This window comes from Pezoporus occidentalis, unplaced genomic scaffold, assembly GCF_034315485.1.
Source record: "Pezoporus occidentalis ecotype Australia unplaced genomic scaffold, CSIRO_AGI_Poc_V1 ctg11, whole genome shotgun sequence".
NCBI lineage: Eukaryota > Metazoa > Chordata > Aves > Psittaciformes > Psittacidae > Pezoporus > Pezoporus occidentalis.
Genome location: NW_026912886.1, coordinates 3,389,915 through 3,411,028, shown reverse-complemented (window position 1 = coordinate 3,411,028; position 21,114 = coordinate 3,389,915). Strand labels below are relative to the sequence as shown.

Below are 21,114 nucleotides of genomic sequence, written 5' to 3'. Positions count from 1 at the left end.
CTCCCCCCCCCCTTTTTTTTTTCTTTTAATGGTGCTCAGGTAGAATGATTCTATCAGTTATTTCCATTCCCCAAAGAGCACCATTAAATATGGATAATTAAGTACTGCTTAATATACCTGCATGCTTAAAACTAGACACATTACAGGTAAACTTAGCTTCAAGATTTGCGTAAAATTAATGAGCACTGTCCACAAATGAAACAAGGCAAATTGCTGGGTCTCAGCTGTTTCCAGTCTGCACTGCTGTCACAGTAAAACTGTTAAGAATCATGAATTTATCCTTTTTCACACAGATATTAATGCCTGCCTAGAAGAAAAGCATGCAAATGAAGACCTCTATTTTTTTTTCAGTAAATTAAAAAAAAAATACAGGAAACTCTAAAAATGTGAGCAGTTAAAACAGAAAGTCCTAATATTTAAAACCAATCTTGATTCTACACAGTTACAGTAAGTCTTTCGTAAGTGTTGAGACTTTTACCAGAAAAGTTTCATAGGGTATTTCAGAGATGTGTATTAGACATCACTACTAGATTTCTATCCAGTATTATTACGCTTTCTTTAGACATTTACCTTCATTGATAAACACCAAGAGATGTGCTTCTGTTACCTGCTAGTGAGGTATGCTTCCTAGTGCAAGAGATCTTGAAGGTGCCCATTCTTCTCTCAAAGAAAAAAATTAACATGAATTTCTAAATTAAAATACACTTCATGAGCTTGCTTCTATATATCCAGAGGAAAGTACTTATTATGCTTACTATGACTTTAAGGCACATTTGCCTGCCTGGCATTAAACAGTGGGAACAACCCTCACAACTGGTTAATGAATCACTTTGTGTTAATTCTGTGCCAGCACTGTTTAGTTCAGAAAACAAAGAGGCCCTGAAATGCATGCCAATAATTAAGTCTAAAATATCTTGATAGTTTACAAGAATCTATTAACGAGAAAATCACCAAAACCTTTTCTGTATATCACTCCTAATCCTAGAAATAATGGGATGACTTCTGACCACTCAAATCAGCTTGCTTTTCATCTCACTGCTTAGCCACAAGTACAACCAACTAAGTTTCCACATACGTTGATATTACTTTTTGATAACATGCAAAAGACCAGGATTTAGGGCTAAATTCTTCGTTAATAAACATAGGTATTAATGTACACAGATGCAGAGCCCACATAAATAGGAGAGGGGCCAAACTGGAAAAGAGGACTTCTCAGCTGCTCTGCCACTCCTTCTCTAGAAATACCCTCCGAAGTCCACCTTTTAAAAGTCTACCCTTGTAAAAAATTGAAACTACTTCCCACCCATCATTTGATCAATTAAACGTTACCAGACACAGTCAACAAACTGCCCTAACAGTTTCCCTGCTGAAAATCAACTCATAACGGGAGTCATTACAAAGTTACTCGTCCCCATAAACACAAGCACGTTTTCCTGTGGCCTAGGAGAGAGGGAGACAGACCCTCCTTGAAGCTACGGTCACAATTCAGGGAAAAACCCGGGCTCGCCTTTTTTCCTCAATCTGAGCGTCCCATCTACCCGCGCTTCCGGCTTTCGGGGTCAGGGAAGCGGCCGCAGGGAAGGCGAGGTGAGGGGCGCTCCGTGGGCAGCGGGACACCTGCGCGCCCCCCCGCCCGCCCGCTCCCCACTTGCCGTGACGCCTCTCGGCCCTCCCGGGAGCAGCCGCCTGGGCCCGCCACCGCTCCCCAGAGCCGCCGCCTAACTCCGTCCGCGGGCTAGGGGCGGGGAGGAGGAAGGTAACCGGGAAGTGGCTACTTGGACCGTGAGGAAAGTCCCGAGCAACTGAAGCGCAGCCGAGAGCACAGAGCCGGGCACGGGAAGCACAGCCGAGAGCGGTAGGGAAAAGGGGCCGAGGAAGAAAAGAGAGAACAGCTAGGTCGGACCTCAGCGGAAAAAAAGTCTCGGGAAAAGGGCAGGGGAGCCGGGGCAGTCACAGGCGGAGAGGAAAAAAGCCTGGGCAAGACAGAGGGGACGCGTCTGGGAGCTGGCAACAGAAAGGAGAGCCCGGGCCGGCGGCCCAGCCGCGGCCTGCCGCCGGGGCGCTGAAGCGCGGCGCTGAGGGGAGAGGGGCCAGCCGCCCCCAGCCCCGAGCCGCGCCGCGGCGGAGAGGGATCAGGGAAGAGGAGAAGAAGGAGGGAGGCCGGCAGCCCCAAGCCAGGGCTCCGTGGGCTGGGAGGGCCTGGCCGCGTCCTCACCTCCGGCGCCTGCAGCACAGGAGCACAGCAGGATTATCGTCCCCGCTAGATCCATCTTCAGAGGGCCCAGGCCCCACCGCCGCCGCCGCCGCCTACCCACAGCACATCCGCCCTTGTCGCGCGCCGGGATGGGGAGGGACAAGCTCCGCGCCTCCCTCCGCTTTGTCCCCCGCCGAGCTTGCCCCGGCGCCCCCCGCCCAGCAGCGCTCCGCTCCGCCTCGCCCCGCCCCACTAAGCTCCGCTCCACGGCTTCCTCCGGCCTCCCGCTCGACGCCATCGGCGAGGCGGGGCCGCAAGGCACGCCCAGGACGCACGAGCAGCTCCGTTTCCCTCTCCACGCAACGGGCGGGGCCCGGACGAACGGGGCAAGACGGCACGTCAGCGGAGACGCCCAATGGCGGCAGGGCGGAGCCTTCCCGGCTGCCTCCGCGGGCCCGGCCGGGTCCGTTGAAGCTGCGTTTCCTCAGCGGTGTAACCGGGAAGGCATCAGCTGCTGATCCCGCCCACGGCACCGGAGGGACCGGGCGGCTTCTCGGCTGAGGCCGCGCCTGCCGTCACCCTCGGGCTGCCTGCGAGGCGAGGCGGGGCAGCTGTGGCCTCTGAACCCTTGAAGGGCTCTGCTGGGGCCGAGTGGTGCCGGTATCTCCGTGGGCCACAAGGATCTGCATCCTCGGTGAAAAAAGAACCGAGCTGGTGCCCAAACTTGGCTCGTACCCGAGCAGCATCTCTCAGCCCCTTCACACCTTTGTGTGAGCAGCCTTGGGGCTCCTTCCTTTAAGGAGGTGTGATGGAAGTGTAAATACCTTCCATCAGTTAGCTGTATCAGTTGGCCTCGATATACATTTTTCCTTGAAGATTCCAATTTACTTACTTTTCAAGTTTTAAGTCACCTATTTCTCTTGGTGCTCTGTGTGTCACAGTATGTTGAGGTTGTCCCCACTGAACAGGGATTTCTTCATTGTGAGGCTATTTTGAGTAACCTTCATGGTTCAAGCATAAAGGAAAATCCTCCAGTGAAGATAAAACATGAACCATTATGGCAGAATGCTTCACAGGATTGGAAAAGACCTTTAAGATCATCAAGCCCAACCTCTACCCCTGGACTGCTAAGCCCACCACTAAACCATGCCACTAGGAGCCTCCATCTACATTTTTTAACACTTCCAGGGACTGATTCCCCCACTTCCCTCGGAAGTCTGTTCCAATGTCTGACCACCCTTTCAGTGAATAGATTTTTCCTAATATCCAGTCTAAACTTTCCCTGACAGAGCTTGAGGCTGTTACCTCATGTCCTACCACTTATTTAGGAGACAGACCCCCACCTCACTACAATCTCCTTTCAGGTAGGTGTAGAGAGCAATGGAGTCCTCCCTGAGCTTTCTCTTCTCCAGACTAAACCCCTCCAGTTCCCTTAGCTGTTCCTCACCACATTTGTGCTCCAGAACCTCCATCAGCTTCACTGTCCTTCTCTGGGATGTGCTCCAGCATCTCAATTATCTCTGTTCTAGAGAGGGGCCCAGAACTGATCACAGGATCTGAGGTGCGGCCTCACAAGTGCCCAGTGCAGGAGGACAATCACTGCCCTGGCACCTGCTGGCCACACTATTGCTGATACAGGCCAGGATGCCCCTGGCCTTCTTGGCTTCCCAGGCACAAGCTGCCTCACGTTCAACGTCTGTTAATCAACATCCACAGGTCTTTTTCCACTGAGTAGCTGTCCAGCCACTCTTCCCTAAGCTTGGAGCATTGTGTGGGGTTGTTGTGACCCAAAGTTCAGGACCTGGCACTTTGCCTTGTTGAACCTCATCCTGCTGGCCATAGCCCATTTATCCAGCCTGTCCAGTTCCCTCTGCAGAGCTTTCTACTCTCCAGCAGACCTCTCACCCAAGATGCTGTCATCTGCAAATTTACTGAGGGTGCACTTGATTCTCTTAACCAGATCATCAATAAAGACATTAAAGATATTAATTTCTTGACAGTCAATATGCTAATTCTTACATTTAACTATGCTCACCCAAAGATTTATTATTTATATTAGGGTTTGTGACAAGTTTCTCAGTTTATACTCTCATCCTTTATTTTTCCTTTTCCAGCCCTATTGCCCTGTCAGAATAAAAAAACCCAAATTCTCAAATTACACACACACACCCCAACAGGTACAGCAGGGAGAAGTTACATAAATGTGTAAGTAAGCATAGTTACAATTAATGTACTTCAGATAAGGCTGCTAATGTTGTTTAGCAAGACCTCAGATAAGAGGTCTGACTACCAAGAACAGAGAACATAAGAATTTATCTTCCCAAAACTGTACTCAAAACTTTTGATTAAAAGCTGAAGGTTTCTATAAGGAGAGAAGGAAACGGATTCATTAAGGTGAATGGAGTAATACGACTGCAGCAGTTCCTAAGTTACCGGTCACACTCACCGTATGGGTACTTCAGTAATATCGGTACCTCACAAACTGCAGCAGGAAGCTCTGAACGCCTCCACAGGGACAACCGGGCCGCCGACGGCCTCCTCCCGCAGCGCTTCACCTCAGCGCCCGCGGGCACAGACCTCCCCTCGCTGCTCCCGGCGCGGTTCAGCCCAGCGTCCGCAGGCAGGTATCCCCCTTCACTGCGCACACCTCCTTTCGCGCGCAGGCGCGGCCCGCCCCCGCCACCTCCCTGCAAAAGAGGGGCGCGGCAACGAGGAAGTTTCTGCCGTACGCCCGCTGGCGGGCGCTGCGCCGGTGCGGAGCGGATAGCGGGCACCCTCAGAGCCCGCGCCGCCTCAGGAAGCTGTCCCGCTTATGCGCGGCCCACCGGCTACGGGATGTAGGCCCGACCCTGCCCCGCCTCATGCTTCCCCTTCCGGGCTCGCGCCGAGGCCTGCGCGCTTCCCGCTCCCCTCACGGGGGGCGCGAGCACTTCCTCCCTGTTTGCCCCCTTCCCACTCCCCGGGCACCGGCGTCCTCGCTGCTGGTCCCTGGCTCCCGTCCGCCGACAGGTTCCGCCGGCCACGCCCTCGGGGCTCCCTCCCCCGCCCCGGGCCCCGCGGTCACCCTTGGCTGCTTCCCGCTCCCGCCCACACGTCCCCGGCGGGGCGGAGCCGTCGCTGGTGTTATGGCGTCTTGGGCGCTGTTGGCGAAGGAACAGCCGCTGCGGTGCCAATAGAGAGCGACGGAACCGGGCGGGCCGGGCATGGAGAGCCTGGCGCAGCCCCCGCCGCCTCCGGGCTCGCTGAAGACGGGCGGCGGGGGCGCTGCCAGCCAGCTCCTCCTGGAAGAGGCGGCGGCAGGCGAGGGCGGCTGCCGCGACGGGCCCGCGGCGGCTGAGGAGGGCGGCGGGCGGCGCAGCCCTTCCCCTCCCCGGGCCCCCGCTCTCGCCGTGGTCCCCTGTACGACGTCTCCCTCGCTGGCCCCTGAAAGCAGCACGCCGGCGGCGGAAGGCGCGGGGCTGGCGGTGCTGGAAAGCCCCGAAGCGGCGCCTACATCGGAGAGCGGTCCCGCGGGGGCTGGCTCCGGGAGCAGCGGGGCTCCCAGTCCCCCGGGGGAAGAGTCCCGGAGCCTGGACTCGTTGGACTCCTTTTCTAACCTGCACTCCTGCTGCCCGAGCAGCTCCGAGCTCAACAGCGATGCCGAGGAGGCGGTGGTGGCAGGGGCCTCCTCGGAGGGCGCGGCTCCGGAGCCCGAAGGGGATAGGCCCGCTGCGGGCTCCCAGCTCCTCTCCGCCTCTAAGGAGCGCTTCCCGGGCCAGTCGGTCTATCACATCAAGTGGGTCCGCTGGAAGGAGGAAAACACTCCCGTCATCACACAGAACGAGAACGGACCCTGCCCGTTGCTGGCCATCATGAACGTACTGCTCTTGGCCTGGAAGGTACCGTGCTGCGGGTGCCATGACGGGTGCGGGCGGTGCCGCTTGGGTAGTGCCGTGACCTGAACGCCGACATCGCCGCTGCGGGCGGGGCGTTTCCTTTAGTGCTGAAAGCGTTCGGGAGGCACCTGTGCCGACACCGCGTTAATGCGCAGCCAGAACTTTGTACCGAGTAAGACAACGTTATCAAGAAAGCTGGAGAGGGGCTTTTTGTAAGGGCATATAGGGATCGGACAAGGGGGAACGGCTTTAATCTGAAAGAGGGGAGATTCAGATACTAGGAAGAGGCTCTTCCTGTGAGGGTGCTGAGGCGCTGGCACAGGTTGCCCAGGGAAGCTGTGGCTGCCCCATCCCTGGCAGTGTTCAAAGCCAGGCTGGATGGGGCTTAGAACAGCCTGGTCTAGTTGAAGGTGTCCCTGCCTATGGCAGGGGATTGGAGCTGGATGAGCTTTAAGGTCCCTTCAACCCAAACCACTTTATGATTCTGTCAAGAAAGACTTATTTCTGCTGTTAATCACGTATCTTACATACAGAACTTGGAAAATAAATATTGGCAGTCTACTGCCAATATGCTACTTAGATGCTGCTGCAATAGGTAGACTTTGTTGTTGCCTTAAAATAGAATAAAAATCTAGATGATCCTTTATTAAACAAAGCGATGCATTATTTGCAGATGCGTGCATGTTTCTAGGAAGTAAACATTACTATTTATAGCACTGAAAACATAGGTGGTATTTTGGGAAATAAAGTTAGTTTTGTACAATGAAGTGTATGCAGAGTTGTATAAAATACAGATTTGTGCAAGTTAACTGCCTTAAGAGTAGGGGTACATTTGTACAGTTACGCAGAATAGATTGTATTTAAATTAACGAGTAAAACTGGGTTGTAATAAATGCAGCTCTGAGACCTGAATGTGCTTATATTCTAATAGCCATCATGGATGTGGATTTACTATAGTCTTAAAATAATTCTTTTTAACTTTTAAGCAATTAAAGTAAGGCATAATGTAATTATGAACATTAGATTAGGTCAAGTAATTATAATTTGGGAACAAGGGAGCAGACCAAGAGATGAAAATAGACAAAAGCAGAACTAGAATACCATAGTATGTGTTAGGTGAATAGAAGCTGGGGGGGGGGGGGGGGGGAAATGATGTAAAGAGGAGATGAGGATGGGAGGTGAAATCACAACAGAGAATAAAAGGATAAACAGTCAAGGGCTGGGCTCTCTTCCCTGCATCAGCCACCAACTTTCCATCTCAAAACTTTATCCTGACAAGGCTGAGAGTTTTCGTCATCCTGTAGGTAGGTATGTTCTCAAATAACTGAATAGATTCAAATGCTCGAAGCTGAGAAACCACAGTTGCAATACTAGTTTTCAGGTTTTCATGAACATTCTGATTTGCATGGTCAATTCCATGCTTCCGGGTTTTTTTGGATAGTCCTCGCTGAGGGAGGAGAGACTGAGAGAGGTAGTTTGTTAATTTGCATAAAGGGTTGCAATAACAAGAAGACATAAGGTGTACCTTAGGTAAGTACCACATATTCAGAATTTTTCTTCTTAGTAGCTAGAAGATCTTGTTCATTAATGGAGCGAGATTATTCTCTGTTCCTAATAATTATTCAGGTTTTATTATACTTTTAATAGGTATTTTTTGATATTAGAATTCACTTCTTTATTGAGAAATACAGGTAGAAAGACTACTTAAAAATAATTGATTCTTTGAATTTTGCATTTCTATGCTGTCATCTGTGAAGCAGTGGTTTGACAATGCTTGGGTTTTTTTGAAATTCAAAAATAGTAGCACCTCTTGGCACCTCTTGGATTCCCTTTTGATAGCACCAGTTTTTGAAAGTAAACTTGCAATAAAACTGCTACCTCTTTTTTTATCCAATACTTTCAATAGAGTATGAGCATACAACTTTGAGGTGGCAGACTGCAGAAGCTGTACTTTTAAATGTTACAATTATGCTATCACTTTTCTTTTAGAGTGTTTTTGCAGACTGCTTGTGTTAAGTGTAACTTGCAGTTTAGCCTTAAGGACATAGTGCTGAGGAGTTCTGCTTACACAAGTGTTACAAAGATGTTCTAAGAAAGAATAAAACAAAAGCAGTATCATACCAACTTGAAAAAGTAACTGTGAAACTGTGGTAACCATTTAGGCTTCTGTGATGGAAAGAAAAGCATTATTAGAGTATCAAAACAAACATTTAAAATGTGTGTACAAGCATGGGTTGTCCCAGTGTGGGGCACTGACTTTCAGCTTGTTTAAATCTGAAGGCTGATCAGTTTTCCCTCGAGGCTGTGGCTCACTATGTAGTTAAGCTTAGCAGTGCAACGCTTGCTTTTCCAAGTACTTTTTATGATCTTTGTTACATACGGTTCATGCATCACTTTCCGATAACTTCTGGCATTGCATTAAGCTGTAATTTGGGGGGGGTAGCCCTCCTCAGGATGTACTCCATGGCAATCAGCAGATGCTTAAAGCTTAATAAGCTTGCCATGTAATTCTGCTCTGATTCTTAGGTAGGAGATGATGTCATGTAGCCAAAGAATTCTGAACCTTAATGCATTGCACAGAAATGACATATCTGAAATGTCCAGGGGACAGAGAAACAAATTGTTTTGGACCATAAAATAAGCCGAAGGGAGAACATAATGCAATACAAAAAATATTAATATCACCTTGAAGTGAGTGCATATGGAATATCTTGTCCTTACAGCTTTTCATGTGCGAGAGTAACCCCAGTAGTGTATTTGACAGTGTCTTTAAAAGTTTTTTCTGTGACAGCCCTCTGAACGAATGGAAGGTTTTGGGAGCTGTGTTCCCTACATGCAGAGTTGTACTAAAATTCTGGTAACTTTTAGAACTGTATGATTTACTTATTTAGGTGATTGTGACAATTATGTAAGTAAGTGTTACAGAACTGTTTATGTTTAGATGTATTCAAACTGAGGTGCGGAAGAGAAATAGAGTAAAAACATTCTAGTTAGAATTTTTTAGTTTTAGGTCTCATAAAAATGGCCCTTTTTCAGAGGAGCCGAGTACAGTATGCTCCTGCTGATACCCGTTGGATTTGTTGGAGTCTGCAGTGGTGGTGCCAGGTCTGAGGTCTGGCACCGGTCCTTTGTGCGTGATCTACTTTTTCTTGCTACTGAGGTAAACCTCCCTATGGCCAGAATTTGCATAGATTGCTCAGATGGAGTGTCTTAGCCTCTGAAGGTGAGCTGCTGGTGAGCTTCTGATGACTGCTCAGCAGAGGCCTTGGCAACCTTTCTCCTGCACCTGTGGGATGAGCTGAGCTTGCAGACCTGTAGTGTATTTTCTGGATCAGGAAGACTGCTCTGAGGGACTGAAGGAAACCTGGTTGAGGGGGGAAGATCTTAAGGTTATTGGGTAGCAGCATGTGCTATTAGGCTGTCGAGACAAGTTCATGAAGCTTTTCCTACAATGCAAAAGGTATGTATTTGCAGGGAGTATTAATTGATTTTGTCATGGAACTTGAAGCTACCCTTACCTCTTCTAGAACTCTGAATATAGGGGAGTTGCATATTTTAGATAAACATGCTCTGAGACTATAAATAATAAGCCATTAGACATTTGCATGGTCTGTACATGTAGTATTTTTGGAAGTGTTAGCATCTATGTGGGACTTTATCACTTAGTTGGTTTTTTCAAGCCTTTCTGAAGCGTGGGAGAATACAGTGGGAAATATTTAAAATTAGTATTATGTAGTTTTCTAGTTTGTACTCTAATGCATAGGAAGTGTGGAAGTTGTACTGCAGCAACTGTTCAATACAAAAATTATTTACCAGTCTTTCTTTTAATTACAAAGGGAGCTCAGCTGTACCTCACATTATAGTTGGGTGAGAAAGATTTAGTTTCCCACTTCTGAATGTCAGAAATGAAAAGTAGCTAGAGTTAGGAAGAGAGAGAGTAAGATGAAAGACTAGGAAGCTGCAATAGAGGGGTAAAGGAAGTGGGTGGGAACTGAGGAAACATGTTTTTCCTAAAATGTAAAATTAATGTGAAATCTAGAAACTAAGCATTGAAACCTATGGAGAAAACTGTTCCTCAAAATAAAATTGCTATGGACAGCAGCTGCTTAAATTGTTTTCTTCTGTTGATTTATCTGGAGAATGACTGTGGTTCTGTATGATTTTTTTTCCTCTCTCAAGCTTTGAGGTGTTTTTCTTTCCTGTTTCCTATAGCTTAAGCACTCGTAATGAAGTTCCAAACAGTTAGGAAATGTCATGTTCTCTCTATATCCTACATTAGCTCTATTAGAAGTACTTGTGACTGTGTTGGAAACTTTAAAGGTGTGATCAAGGTCCTACAAAACGTGCCAGCCCTAAAATTATGCCATGAAGTAATACATTAACTTTGTTTAGGATTCAAGTGAGCAGTTCTGCAGATACAAATAAAACTGCTTTGGTTCTGCAGTAAAAAAACATAAGTTGCTTAGCATTACAGTTGTGAGGGAAAATTCAGATTGTTAATCAGTGATACAAATAATACCATAAGTCCATAAAGCCTGAAACATTAGTATGTTTATGCCAGGAATATGAAGAACTCAAATACAGGTAACCCATGTATAGCTGCTTTTTGTAGTACACGCATACTTCTAGGTTCCCAAATGTGGTGCTGAGCAGAAATCCCCAAGCAATGCTGGCTGAGCTGATGCAAAAGGTTTTAAATAAATACTAAAAAGAGCTAGTTTTGGTGCTGAGTCATCACGGTACTCCTGCTAATATTTGAGGGAGCAGTGCTATTATACTATATTATGCTGGCACATGTGTACTGTTTGTAGTCCCAGAACTACTTCAAGCAGATCTAGCGTAAGTAATTCTGTTCTGTGCCATTACATCCACGTGCCTTAGAAGCTGTAATGAACCAGAACCAACTCAGGGATGTGCAAGCTGATGTTAGCTAAGGCTTGACTGCTGCCAATTCAGAACTAGAAGTTTAAGAATCAGCATTTTGAACGTGTAGTCCTGTTATTTACATTTACGTGTATGCAAATATTATGTTTATATGAATAGTCAGTATGAATATTATGAACAAGATCAAAGATTATGAAAACCTTTATCCTATTGAGTATTAGTTTTGGGGAAAGGTTGAGAAATTTTGTAAGCTCCAGTCAGTTGTCACTCATTTAAAAGATGTTTTCAAAAATTCATGTGCCTGTGCATGCATGACTGATTTTTCTTGTTTAATTCATATCGTTTTCATTGTTTTTTATGAGCAGAACTAATTAAGCCTTCTTTCTGATGAATTTATGTGTCAGGAATTTTCTGTTTTACTAACAATTTATACTTTCATTCCCTTCCTTCATCAGATCTTGGTACCATCAGCTTCTTTCTATAGCCACCATCTCCAGGTTGATTAGTGTGTGGCATATGCTGTGTGGCCAATTCTGACCTAAGTATGGTCATATTTCTTAGTGTATAAATAGCAAGGCCATATTAACTTGGATCTCTTTCTTCCAAATTTAATGAAACTTCTTGTAAATCCATATGCCTTTTGTCAGATATGAATAAAATCAGTGGAGAGATAGATCTAGTGCAATCACACTAAATTGAAGTTATTAAAATGGCTTAGCTTTCAGTTTGGGAAGGAAGCCCTCTCCATCACAACGTGAACAGTGTACTCTGTTGCTATAGTGTATTTTTGAGTTTGGGTTGCTTCATCAAAGACTTTATATGTATCTGATGAAAGAACTTCCTCTCCACAACCAGCAAAGTAGTCTGAGCCTATTAAACCTTAAGCATGAGTTACCTATCTCACATTGTGTCTTTCATGTCAAGGAGAACTGTGAACAGTGTTCAGGAACTTGATTTAAAAATTCTTAAAATAAATACCAGACTTTCTAGACTTCCAGTGGTAAGATGTTGAAAAGAGGATGAAAAGATTAAAAATGGAAGAGAAAGCTTAAAAAAAAAAAACCCAAACCCTAGCAAAATACAATACATACTTATGCAAGGAAAAATTGAGCACAGTATGGTTAAAGATGATACACTCCTATGGTATTCCTTCAGATAGCCAGAAGCATGCCTTTGTGCTCTGGCTGTAGTTGCAGGGAGATGTGTAAATGGAAGTGCGCAAGCAAAATGTTTACTCAGGATGATTGATGAAGGAGATGCTACATCAAAGGCTTCAATATGTATTGTTTTTTCATCTCATGGAGGAAGTTCCTCCTTCCTCTCTGCAACCAGCAAAGTGGTTGGAGCCTATTAAACCTTAGGCATGAGAATATGTAAGAAGCTTTTGGCTCTGGTGGCTGCCAGGGTGGTTGGTTTTAGCAGGTGCCAATGACAGGAATGGGTCAGGAGGGAGTGGAACAGAAACTTTACCACCAAGTTCTGTGTTTCCAGTCTCTTCTGTGTGGAGTTAAACCAAACCCTTGAAATGTCAGGACAGAGTGAGAGTTCTGGGAGGTCATTTCCTCGTCTTGGTATTCCTGTCCCAGCAGCTGCTGCTACCAGATTCTCTGCAGCCTATTGTCTCTATGCTGGAACTTTTTGAGTTAAGACTCAGTAAAGAGTTTCAATGTAGGCAGGGAGTCAAAGACTTCTGAATAAAGTGAAGTTTTCTTAAGTGTGGCTACAATTCCCAGTCTTTTCATCCCAGGTGCTTGCAGCCGAGCTAGTGCAATGAGTGGTGTGAACTCTTACGAAGTTGAGGGGAATGCTGGTGAAATGTTTTGGTGGGAGGAGGGAGTGCTATGCAGAGAGCTTAAAGTGAGAGAAAGTACCATGTACATGTGCTTTCTCTAAAAGCCATAATGCCTTTTTTTAATCTCTTCTTGTAGCTGTTATTTAGTAGAGGTACTGGGAAGGCTCTTGGTCCCAGTTTACTAATGCTCTTATAAATTGGTGAGGCAGATGTGATCAGATGACTTCTGTCTAGAAATACCATGTTGATACTTTCTAAATCGTGGTGTTTTGACATTTTAAGGATAATATGCTTTTACTTTCACAGATTAAGCTGCCACCAATGATGGAAATCATAACGGCTGAACAGCTGATGGAATACTTGGGTTAGTAATTAAAATCAATTGTTTCAATTATGTATTATTCTTACCAGTGAGGAGTAATACAGGAGAACTGGTTTACTTATTTACTGTTCAGCTTTATTTGAACACAGGCTGCAAAAAAAATAGTTACATTGGCCATTCAAATGGTCAATGCTGTTACTAAAGCAGCATTTCATAATCTCTTGGGATGTCATATTAATCTCTTAATTATTCACATAGAAATTTTACACAGAAATTTCCATCCCTCTGTTCCTTAACTTCACAATATTAAAAGGTCAAACTCTATACAGTAAGGTATGTAACTGCATTGCACAATTTACAAAGGCAACTTTGTAAACTGCTTATGGATTTCAGTTGCTTGTGCTTTTCCTTAATTGCATTTAGAAGTTTCCTGTACTGCTCTCCAGAGTGATTAGTTTAGTGATGCAGTTGCTATGGCTTGTGGTATCTTTAAACTTATTAATGTCTGTTACAATGTTGTTTTATTATAGTTGACACAATGTAGTAACTCAGCTGGGCCTTTAATTGACTGCAGTAACTCTAATCCTTAATAGTGTGACCCAATTAAAATAACAGGAAAAAATAATTTGTTCTTCACAGTGATAGGAGTCTCATTTCCAGGCGTTACTCAATTATCCAGCAAAACTGCAACTGTTTTCTTCTGACATGTCAGTAAGGTCGGTAGCCCAGAATGATCGTTAAAAGTGCAGTTGCTATAGTACTTAAGCTATGTGTACCATAGTTCTTCCCCTTTGTAGTCTAGCAAGTACTGTATTTTCTTTGTTTATTTTTTGCTTGTAAAGAGTGTAGCTTGTTCTTTTCAAAAGCCTAGCACTGAACCTTTCAGTGGAAGAAGAAAGTTAATTACATAACTTCAGAAAAACAAATCTTAAGATATATTGCTGCCTGTGTCTAAACATTTCTTCTGTTTGGATAGAATAATACTGTCTGAAGTCACACATAATACATGCATTTACATAACTAGAATTCTTTCTTGCAGGCATATATTAGCTTCTGGAATTACCTTATTAAATTGAATAACAAAATTATCAGCCCAAATTATCTAGGTTCCTAGTCTATCAGCAGGATCAGCAGTTCCCAAATGGTTTCTACAGCTTAAAAGAAAACTAAAAGAGCTCTTTAACCACTATGAACAATCTTAACTTTAAAGATCATCAGTATGGAAACCTGTAATGATGTTTTTCTTTGGCTATAGATGTATTTTTTAGTAATGGAGCAAGAGAATAAATACAAAAAGCACTGAAATAAAAACTGAAGCATTTTGGAGAGGCAGTTTATGGATACTGGTCACTAAAGATTTTATAGCTCTTGAACTCCAGTGTGCTGATTAACTGATTAATTACATTTGTGTTGTAGACACAGGTGGAATACACGCCTGTCAGAATTACTGGTGCATGGAAACATATTCCAAAATACTCATAGTATCAGTGAGAATAAGTGGTTGCCTTTGTAATCGTGTAATGCAATTACATACCTTATTGTACACAGTTTGACCTTTTGCTGTTTTTAAATTGAGGCACAGAGGAAGGTGAATTTCTATGTGAATAATTAAGAGAGTAGTGTGATACCCCAAGAGATTATGAAGTGCTGCTTTAGTAACAGCATTGGCCATTTGAATTTTATTTCTTAATATGTTCTTACTATGGTTTTATACTCATGTTTTACTTCATAATTATAATTCAGGTTGTAAAACAATGCAGTCTCATTAATTTGGTAGAAATCTTCAATGGCAGTATTTATGACCAGTCAGCTTCAATCAGAAGTGTTCAACAAAGTGTTGAAACTTTGAGTGTGGAATGAATTTAATTTTATTTTTGCCTTTTTTAGGAGACTATATTCTTGATGCAAAACCTAAAGAGATATCTGAAATTCAGCGTCTAAATTATGAGCAGGTAAGGAACTGCTCCTGAAATAGTTGCTTACTTTTAAAGGAACTAAACCTTTTTCTTCTTACCTCAGGCTTACCTTGTTAAAAACCAGAAGCATACAAGCCATTCTTTGTAGTTAGTTTCTCCTTTTTTTCTAGGCTTTATGTAGAGTATAATTTATAAATACTTTCTATTAATGGAGGAAAACTCGGTATCTAGTAAGGTAAGAAATTATTTTTATTTGCCTGTAAGGAGTATAATGAAAGAATTTTGGTTTTATTGGGGAATTGTAACGTGGAAGTGCAGATGGGAGCATGCAACAGGGTGGTTGCTTTTGAAATCTTCTATTAGGCATCCTTAAGTGTATTCTGTTACGTGATGCTTGCTAGACTTGCTCCAAGGATGTAAACTGGGCAAGAGAGAGATCTCCATTCTTAAGTCATGATGGACGGAAGGAGGTGTATTCCATATTATGAAAGGCAATATTATTTGCACTGACCACAATTTTTTGTTCATCACAGAGGTCTTTCTGTGTTAAAGATGATGCTATTATTTTAAAGGAAATATTGGTGTAGTATATATTCTCTCAGAGCAAGTTTTTCACGCTCTGTGGTCACAGCTGTTTTTTTTGGTTACTCATGGAAAAGTGATTTGAATTTATTATAGTTGCTGGGTTTCAGGCTATTTCTGTTTATTATTAGGTCTTCTTTTCTTGGTCTTATTCAGTGTTGAAAATCAAAACTAGTATCTTGGGATAGTTGAAATCGGAATGAAGACTGAATGTGGATTCGTTTAATAATAATCCAAATTATATCAAAATATCAAATTCTGTATTTTGTAATAACAAGATTATTATATTTTTTTCCACACAATTCTGTACTATGGATGATAACAGAACCAACCACAGGAGTGTGATGAAAGTTCTATACCTGGTTAAAGTACAACCTTTATGACTTTCTTGTGCTCAGATATATGGGTTTACTATTTATATGTCACAAACCTGTTCCTTAAATCTTTAACTTAACGAGTTCAAAGAAGGCTTCTGCTCTATGAATGCATGACTGGTATCACATGAGAGGGGAAAAAGAAACTAATTACACTATTGAGTTTTACAAAGTTATTGCATTTCAGAAGTATTAGAACTAAGTCTAGATGTTAATCATAATTTTGTGTTTCATCTTGTTACACAGTTAATATTCTTTGCCTTAAACAATGTTTTCTTCTTACAAGAAATTCAAGTGAATTTTTCAGACAGCGTGATTTATAATGCTTGATATTACAATAATTTCTATACCATGACAAGATACTAATTTCAGTTGCGACTTTCTTTTTTATCATACTCGAGGGATTTAATTTTTTCATTCAAATACAAGTTCAAATGCACAAACTTAAGAACAGGTTGCCCAGGGAGGTTATGCAGCCTCCATCCTTGGAGGTAGTCAAAGTCATCTGGACATGCCCCTGGGTAACCGGCTGTAGGTGGCCCTGCTTGAGGAGGCTGGACCAGACGACTTCCAGAGGTCCCTTCCAAACTCAACTGTTCTGTATATTTATATCCTCACTTACATCCATTTTTTTAGACGTCTGTTGCTTTGCTTAATAATAGCTAAAACAGGAATGATACTGTTCAAATTGTAGTGAGGAACTTCTGCAGCTTTCTAGACAGTTTTTATTGCTGCTTTGTTTACAAAGTAAACATTACAAAACAAATTCAACTGATGCTTCTAGATGTATGATCTGAATTTGCGTATGGCTAACGGAGTTGCTATAGACTTTTTTCTGTTCATTTAGCAGAGTATGTAATTATTTCTTTTAAAACACCTGAAGTATAAAAGCTTGATACCTGGTCACTTCTGATGAAATGCAGAGCAAAACTTTTATTAAACAACAAAAAAATCAGATCTCTTCATCTTTGGTCACCACTTTTAAGTATTGAACTCCCAAATTAGAGTTGGCAAGTAGATCTGTTCACTTTGCTCATTTGTGGTGTGGTGGCAAGTACTTCAGCCTGACTCATAAGGCAGGACTTACAAGAGGATAAGAACCCTCAGGATGGTCCCTGAGATAATCCTTTATAATCTAGTTTTTGCAAATAACTGGCTTGTGGTTATAGGGATAGAGTTAAAAGAAATAAGAGCTGCCTAAAAGCAGCTTATGAGTGCAGAAGAATAAATAGTTGGATACAGCTGATTGGAGGGAGAGTTCTCATTGTGCTAGAAGAGATCAGCAAACTGAGAATTAATAATGTGAATATGCAGTGAAACAGTTGTTTAGCTAATTCCTGCTTTTGTAATTTTGCCCTTTTTTTTTCCCCCTCAAAAATGTTGAATTGATGAGTACTGAATGAGGAAGGCTTACAAGAGTAACCCCCAAGTGTACAAAGCTCTATTTGGTCATCTGTTCTTTTTTCCTTCTTTCTGCTGTAAGAATATGAGTGATGCAATGGCGATTCTACATAAGTTACAGACGGGTCTGGATGTCAATGTGAAGTTTACAGGTGTACGAGTGTTTGAATACACACCTGAATGCATAGTGTTTGATCTTCTTGATATCCCCTTGTACCATGGATGGTTAGTGGACCCTCAGGTAACTTGTTTTGTTGTGTTTTGTTTTTTTTTTCAATAATTCAAACAGAATATAAGTAATTCTGAATTTTCTCAGGGGGAAAGGCGAGGTTTCAGAATTTTACCTGGAGTCAATAATAATGATTAATGGTTTTTTTTTAAATCTACTGAGAAAAACTGGACCCCCTTGGTTTTTAGTGTGGTGACTTTGCAGAGACTACAGTTATAGTCAGACTAACTTTAAAAACCGTCTGTGCTGAATAGATGACTGTTTAAATGAGAACTGTTGTGCTGCAGGAAGTAGAAAGTTGCCAAATACTGTGTCCCGGTCATTGTTTTTGAAAGCTCACTAAGCACTTGGAAGAAATGCAAGGTTACTTTTCTCCTTTCTTCTGATTTACTAGTCAGTGCTTCTGAGAACTGAGCATTAGAACCAATTATAGAGAACAGCATCTTTAACAAACATATAATTTATTTTTAATGTTAGTATTTAATAAACAGTAAAATGGTTCTCTTTACTTAGGGGGAAACTGGTGAGTTTGGCTGAAATAATCTGCCTTGTTTTTTTCTTTTCATACCTTGGTCATGAAAGTTGCTGTTCTCTTACCCCATTGGAATTTACCCACCCACCCGACTGAGCCAGCTGATGCCCCATTCTGTCCTCCATCTGCTTTAGCAACAGCTTTCAATATTAAGTGCTAACTTAAGGACTTAAAATGGGATCTAAGCCAGCCCAGACTATTACACATTTTGCTAAAACTTTCTGTCATAGTATTTCTGGGGGGATAATGTCCGTCCTTTATTGAAACTCTTATTATGAATAACTGCTATAGGCTCACTGTTGTCTTCTGTTCTTACAAAGGTAAGTTCTCTGTTTTGTGGTCTTCCCTGTTGCAGGTTGCTGACATAGTAAAAGCAGTTGGTAACTGCAGTTACAATCAGCTGGTGGAGAAGATAATTTCTTGTAAACAGTCAGACAACAGTGAACTGGTTAGTGAAGGTGGGTAACTTTCTTCTGTGCTTCATCAAAGTATCTACCCTATCAAATCTTAGTTACGTATTTTGTATGTGATGTTGGTATGTAGATACAAGTGTGAAGAGCTACATTCTGTCTGCTGAGCTTCTTCCCTGGGCGGGCAGACAGCACTGTACTTGTCTTCTAAACTTCCCTGATGCACTTTCGAAGCCAAGGGTCAGCCTTGTTCTCTCGGATCTATTAAGTATACTTTTTAAAAAGCTGGAGGGGACTTCTTTTCTGAAAAGGTATTACAGGCACCACTTCAATTTCAGCTTGGCTATTTATTGTCTCTTATAATTAGAATATGAATTATATACTACATGATGACAAGGTAAAAAGCAGTAATACTGGAAGTGGATGTAGCATTTCTGAACATGAGAGGTTTATCTAAAATGCTGAGGTTTTTGAACTTTCAACTCATTTTTGCCTCTCTAAATGTGTTCCCTTAGATTTGTGGCAATATGGGGCATCCTCATAGGGAGGAGATGGAAAAATATTACCATTGTACCCAGATTTTATACATTAGGAAGTACGTAATAGACACACATAACAGTATGTATTGCTTTTGTAGGATTTGTAGCTGAGCAATTTCTAAATAACACAGCTACACAGCTGACATACCATGGACTGTGTGAGTTGACTTCAGCTGTCCAGGAGGGAGAGCTTTGTGTATTCTTCAGGAATAATCATTTCAGCACCATGACCAAATACAAGGTATATTCAGCATATTTGTCGTTATTGTTGTGGCTTATATTCTCATTTCAAAGCAAATCTTGGTTTTCCTCATTCTAGAAATAGAAATAAATTCCAGAGTAGGGCCATATGTAGGTATGGCTTATGGTGAATATAAGGTGTGTAGCAAATGTTACTTGTGAGTTATTGATTACAGTGTTTTAGATACCGGGATGAATTCTCACTTTAAATCTTCTTGTATCTCTTCACTTTGCTTAGTTTGTTCCCTGTGTTAACTCCCTTTGCAGTTATGTATAATTACTTACGTCTCTTACATGGCTTAAATTTACTGGCAGTGATTGGCAGTGAAGAAGTTAATTAATTTTTTGTTTCTGGGGATATAAAACTTTGCTTTATGTTTGGGCCAACAGATGAGTAGCTCCATCGTGTTGTTCAAAATGCCAGACGTTTGGCGGAGTTGAGGGGGGAGCTACAGTACTGGTTCCCTTTGTTAAAGGGATTGGGTTTTTTGAATCTGAAACAGGGGAAGGAAAACCGTAAGAATTGTGAAAAGAGTATTCCAGGATAGGAAAAGCAAACGACAACTTAGTTAATGCGTTTGGGACTCCTCCTCTGAATTTTAACTGTAAGAACTAAATCCTAAGAAATACTGAATTAAAATATTTGAAGAATAGTATTATTTATTAGTTGTGCATTTTAAGCTTTACTAATTCTCAGTCAGTATGGTTTTAATCTTGTCCTTTTTGAAAAGTCTTGGACTGCTGAAATGCTAAGTTTTGGAATTTGGAGCCATTATTCTTGCGTTTCATAGTCATTATGGTGACCTTGTGCAGCTAGTGTTGAATTTTCATGTTATCTACAGGCTTTTAGTTTCTGAGGCTGCCTTTTTTAAGCATTGTTGTTCATTTTCCTTTGGACTTCTGGTGAGTAGTACATTACAGAATTTGAGATATCAAGAAACTTTTAATAAAGACGTAAAATCTTTATTTCTAAAAGCCAGTAGTAACCTTTCTGTCTGTTTCTAACCTACCTAGCTATTTGCAATAGATACATGATTTCATATCAAGGAAGTCAGAAACAGTCTATGCTTTTAGCCAAGGTTAGCAATGCAGAAACTATTGGACCTCCTAGATACACACATAAAATCAAAATGTATTGTTGTCACAGAGTTGATAATTTTCAACTGCTTTACTCTTTCCTTTTACTAGGTTTAATGCTAGCTCTGCAGATTTTTAATGGAGTTTCCTTTACGTCACAGTTTGAGCAGTATTCAGCAGTAGCCAGACTATGGTGAAAAGTCCATTAATTATGAAAACTGAAGACACAACATATACCAGAGAAAATGGAAGGTGTAGAACTTTTGGGGCAAGAACTACGCAATATGTTTGTCTGTCTAATACTGCCCTTCCCTCTTACACCTCCATACCAATATATGGAAACAGACAAAAGAAACAGTTGCAAAGTTAAACAGAAGGGAATTACACCCATAATAAAAGCTATGTGCACATAATAAAACTTGTGCGGTTTTAGAGACAATGACAGTCTGAATAATTAGCAGAAATATATAATTAAAATCCCTTGGGTATATTAGGCCATTTAAGTATCATTCTAATGAAGCTAAAACTTTTATTTGGAAACTTTCATGTACAGCTGATACAGTGACTTGTATGATGGAGATACTTCTGAAGTTCAGCTTTTTGTTTTTCAGGCCAATATTTTAGTGAAGGGGCTTGGATTTCAGTGTGTTGTATTTGAAGGATTTCAGTGTGTTGTGTTTGAAGGATTCCAGTGTGTTATGTTTCAAAGGAAGTAGAATGTAGGCTGATCTTAACTGCACTTATTGG

At 42.4% G+C, this 21,114-nt stretch overlaps 3 protein-coding genes across 3 annotated transcripts in view; 1 reads left to right on the top strand and 2 right to left on the bottom strand.

Annotated features, from left to right (window-relative positions):
• Positions 1-2,509, bottom strand: part of ADAM10 (ADAM metallopeptidase domain 10) — a 42,527-nt gene extending 40,018 nt beyond the window's left edge. The window contains exon 1 of the mRNA XM_062627374.1: positions 2,216-2,509. Coding sequence (XP_062483358.1) covers positions 2,216-2,492 — 277 coding nt within the window. The 5' untranslated portion in view covers positions 2,493-2,509. The remainder of the gene's footprint in view (positions 1-2,215) is intronic.
• A 591-nt stretch (positions 2,510-3,100) lies between these two features.
• On the bottom strand, positions 3,101-5,399 carry LOC134170380 (uncharacterized). Its single transcript, XM_062631735.1, has 3 exons — positions 5,162-5,399; positions 4,669-5,003; positions 3,101-3,195 (listed from the first exon to the last, which is right to left on the bottom strand). The coding sequence occupies exons 1-3, from the start codon at positions 5,397-5,399 to the stop codon at positions 3,130-3,132; spliced, it is 639 nt and encodes a 212-aa protein (XP_062487719.1). The 3' UTR covers positions 3,101-3,129.
• MINDY2 (MINDY lysine 48 deubiquitinase 2) overlaps positions 5,268-21,114 on the top strand; it is a 31,923-nt gene continuing 16,076 nt past the window's right edge. Inside the window, exons 1-6 of the mRNA XM_062627379.1 lie at positions 5,268-6,072; positions 13,052-13,109; positions 14,955-15,019; positions 17,423-17,581; positions 18,457-18,559; positions 19,149-19,291. Coding sequence (XP_062483363.1) covers positions 5,398-6,072; positions 13,052-13,109; positions 14,955-15,019; positions 17,423-17,581; positions 18,457-18,559; positions 19,149-19,291 — 1,203 coding nt within the window. The 5' untranslated portion in view covers positions 5,268-5,397. The remainder of the gene's footprint in view (positions 6,073-13,051; positions 13,110-14,954; positions 15,020-17,422; positions 17,582-18,456; positions 18,560-19,148; positions 19,292-21,114) is intronic.

Bases quoted from the DNA above. Each gene is read 5' to 3' on its own strand.
- LOC134170380 (XM_062631735.1), bottom strand. From the start codon at position 5,399: ATGCCCGGCCCGCCCGGTTCCGTCGCTCTCTATTGGCACCGCAGCGGC. The intron at 5,004-5,161 runs GTGCCCGGGGAG...GCCGCGCATAAG, and splicing joins GACCAGCAGCGAGGACGCCG to CGGGACAGCTTCCTGAGGCG. The intron at 3,196-4,668 runs GTACCGATATTA...TGAACCATGAAG, and splicing joins TTCCTGCTGCAGTTTGTGAG to GTTACTCAAAATAGCCTCAC.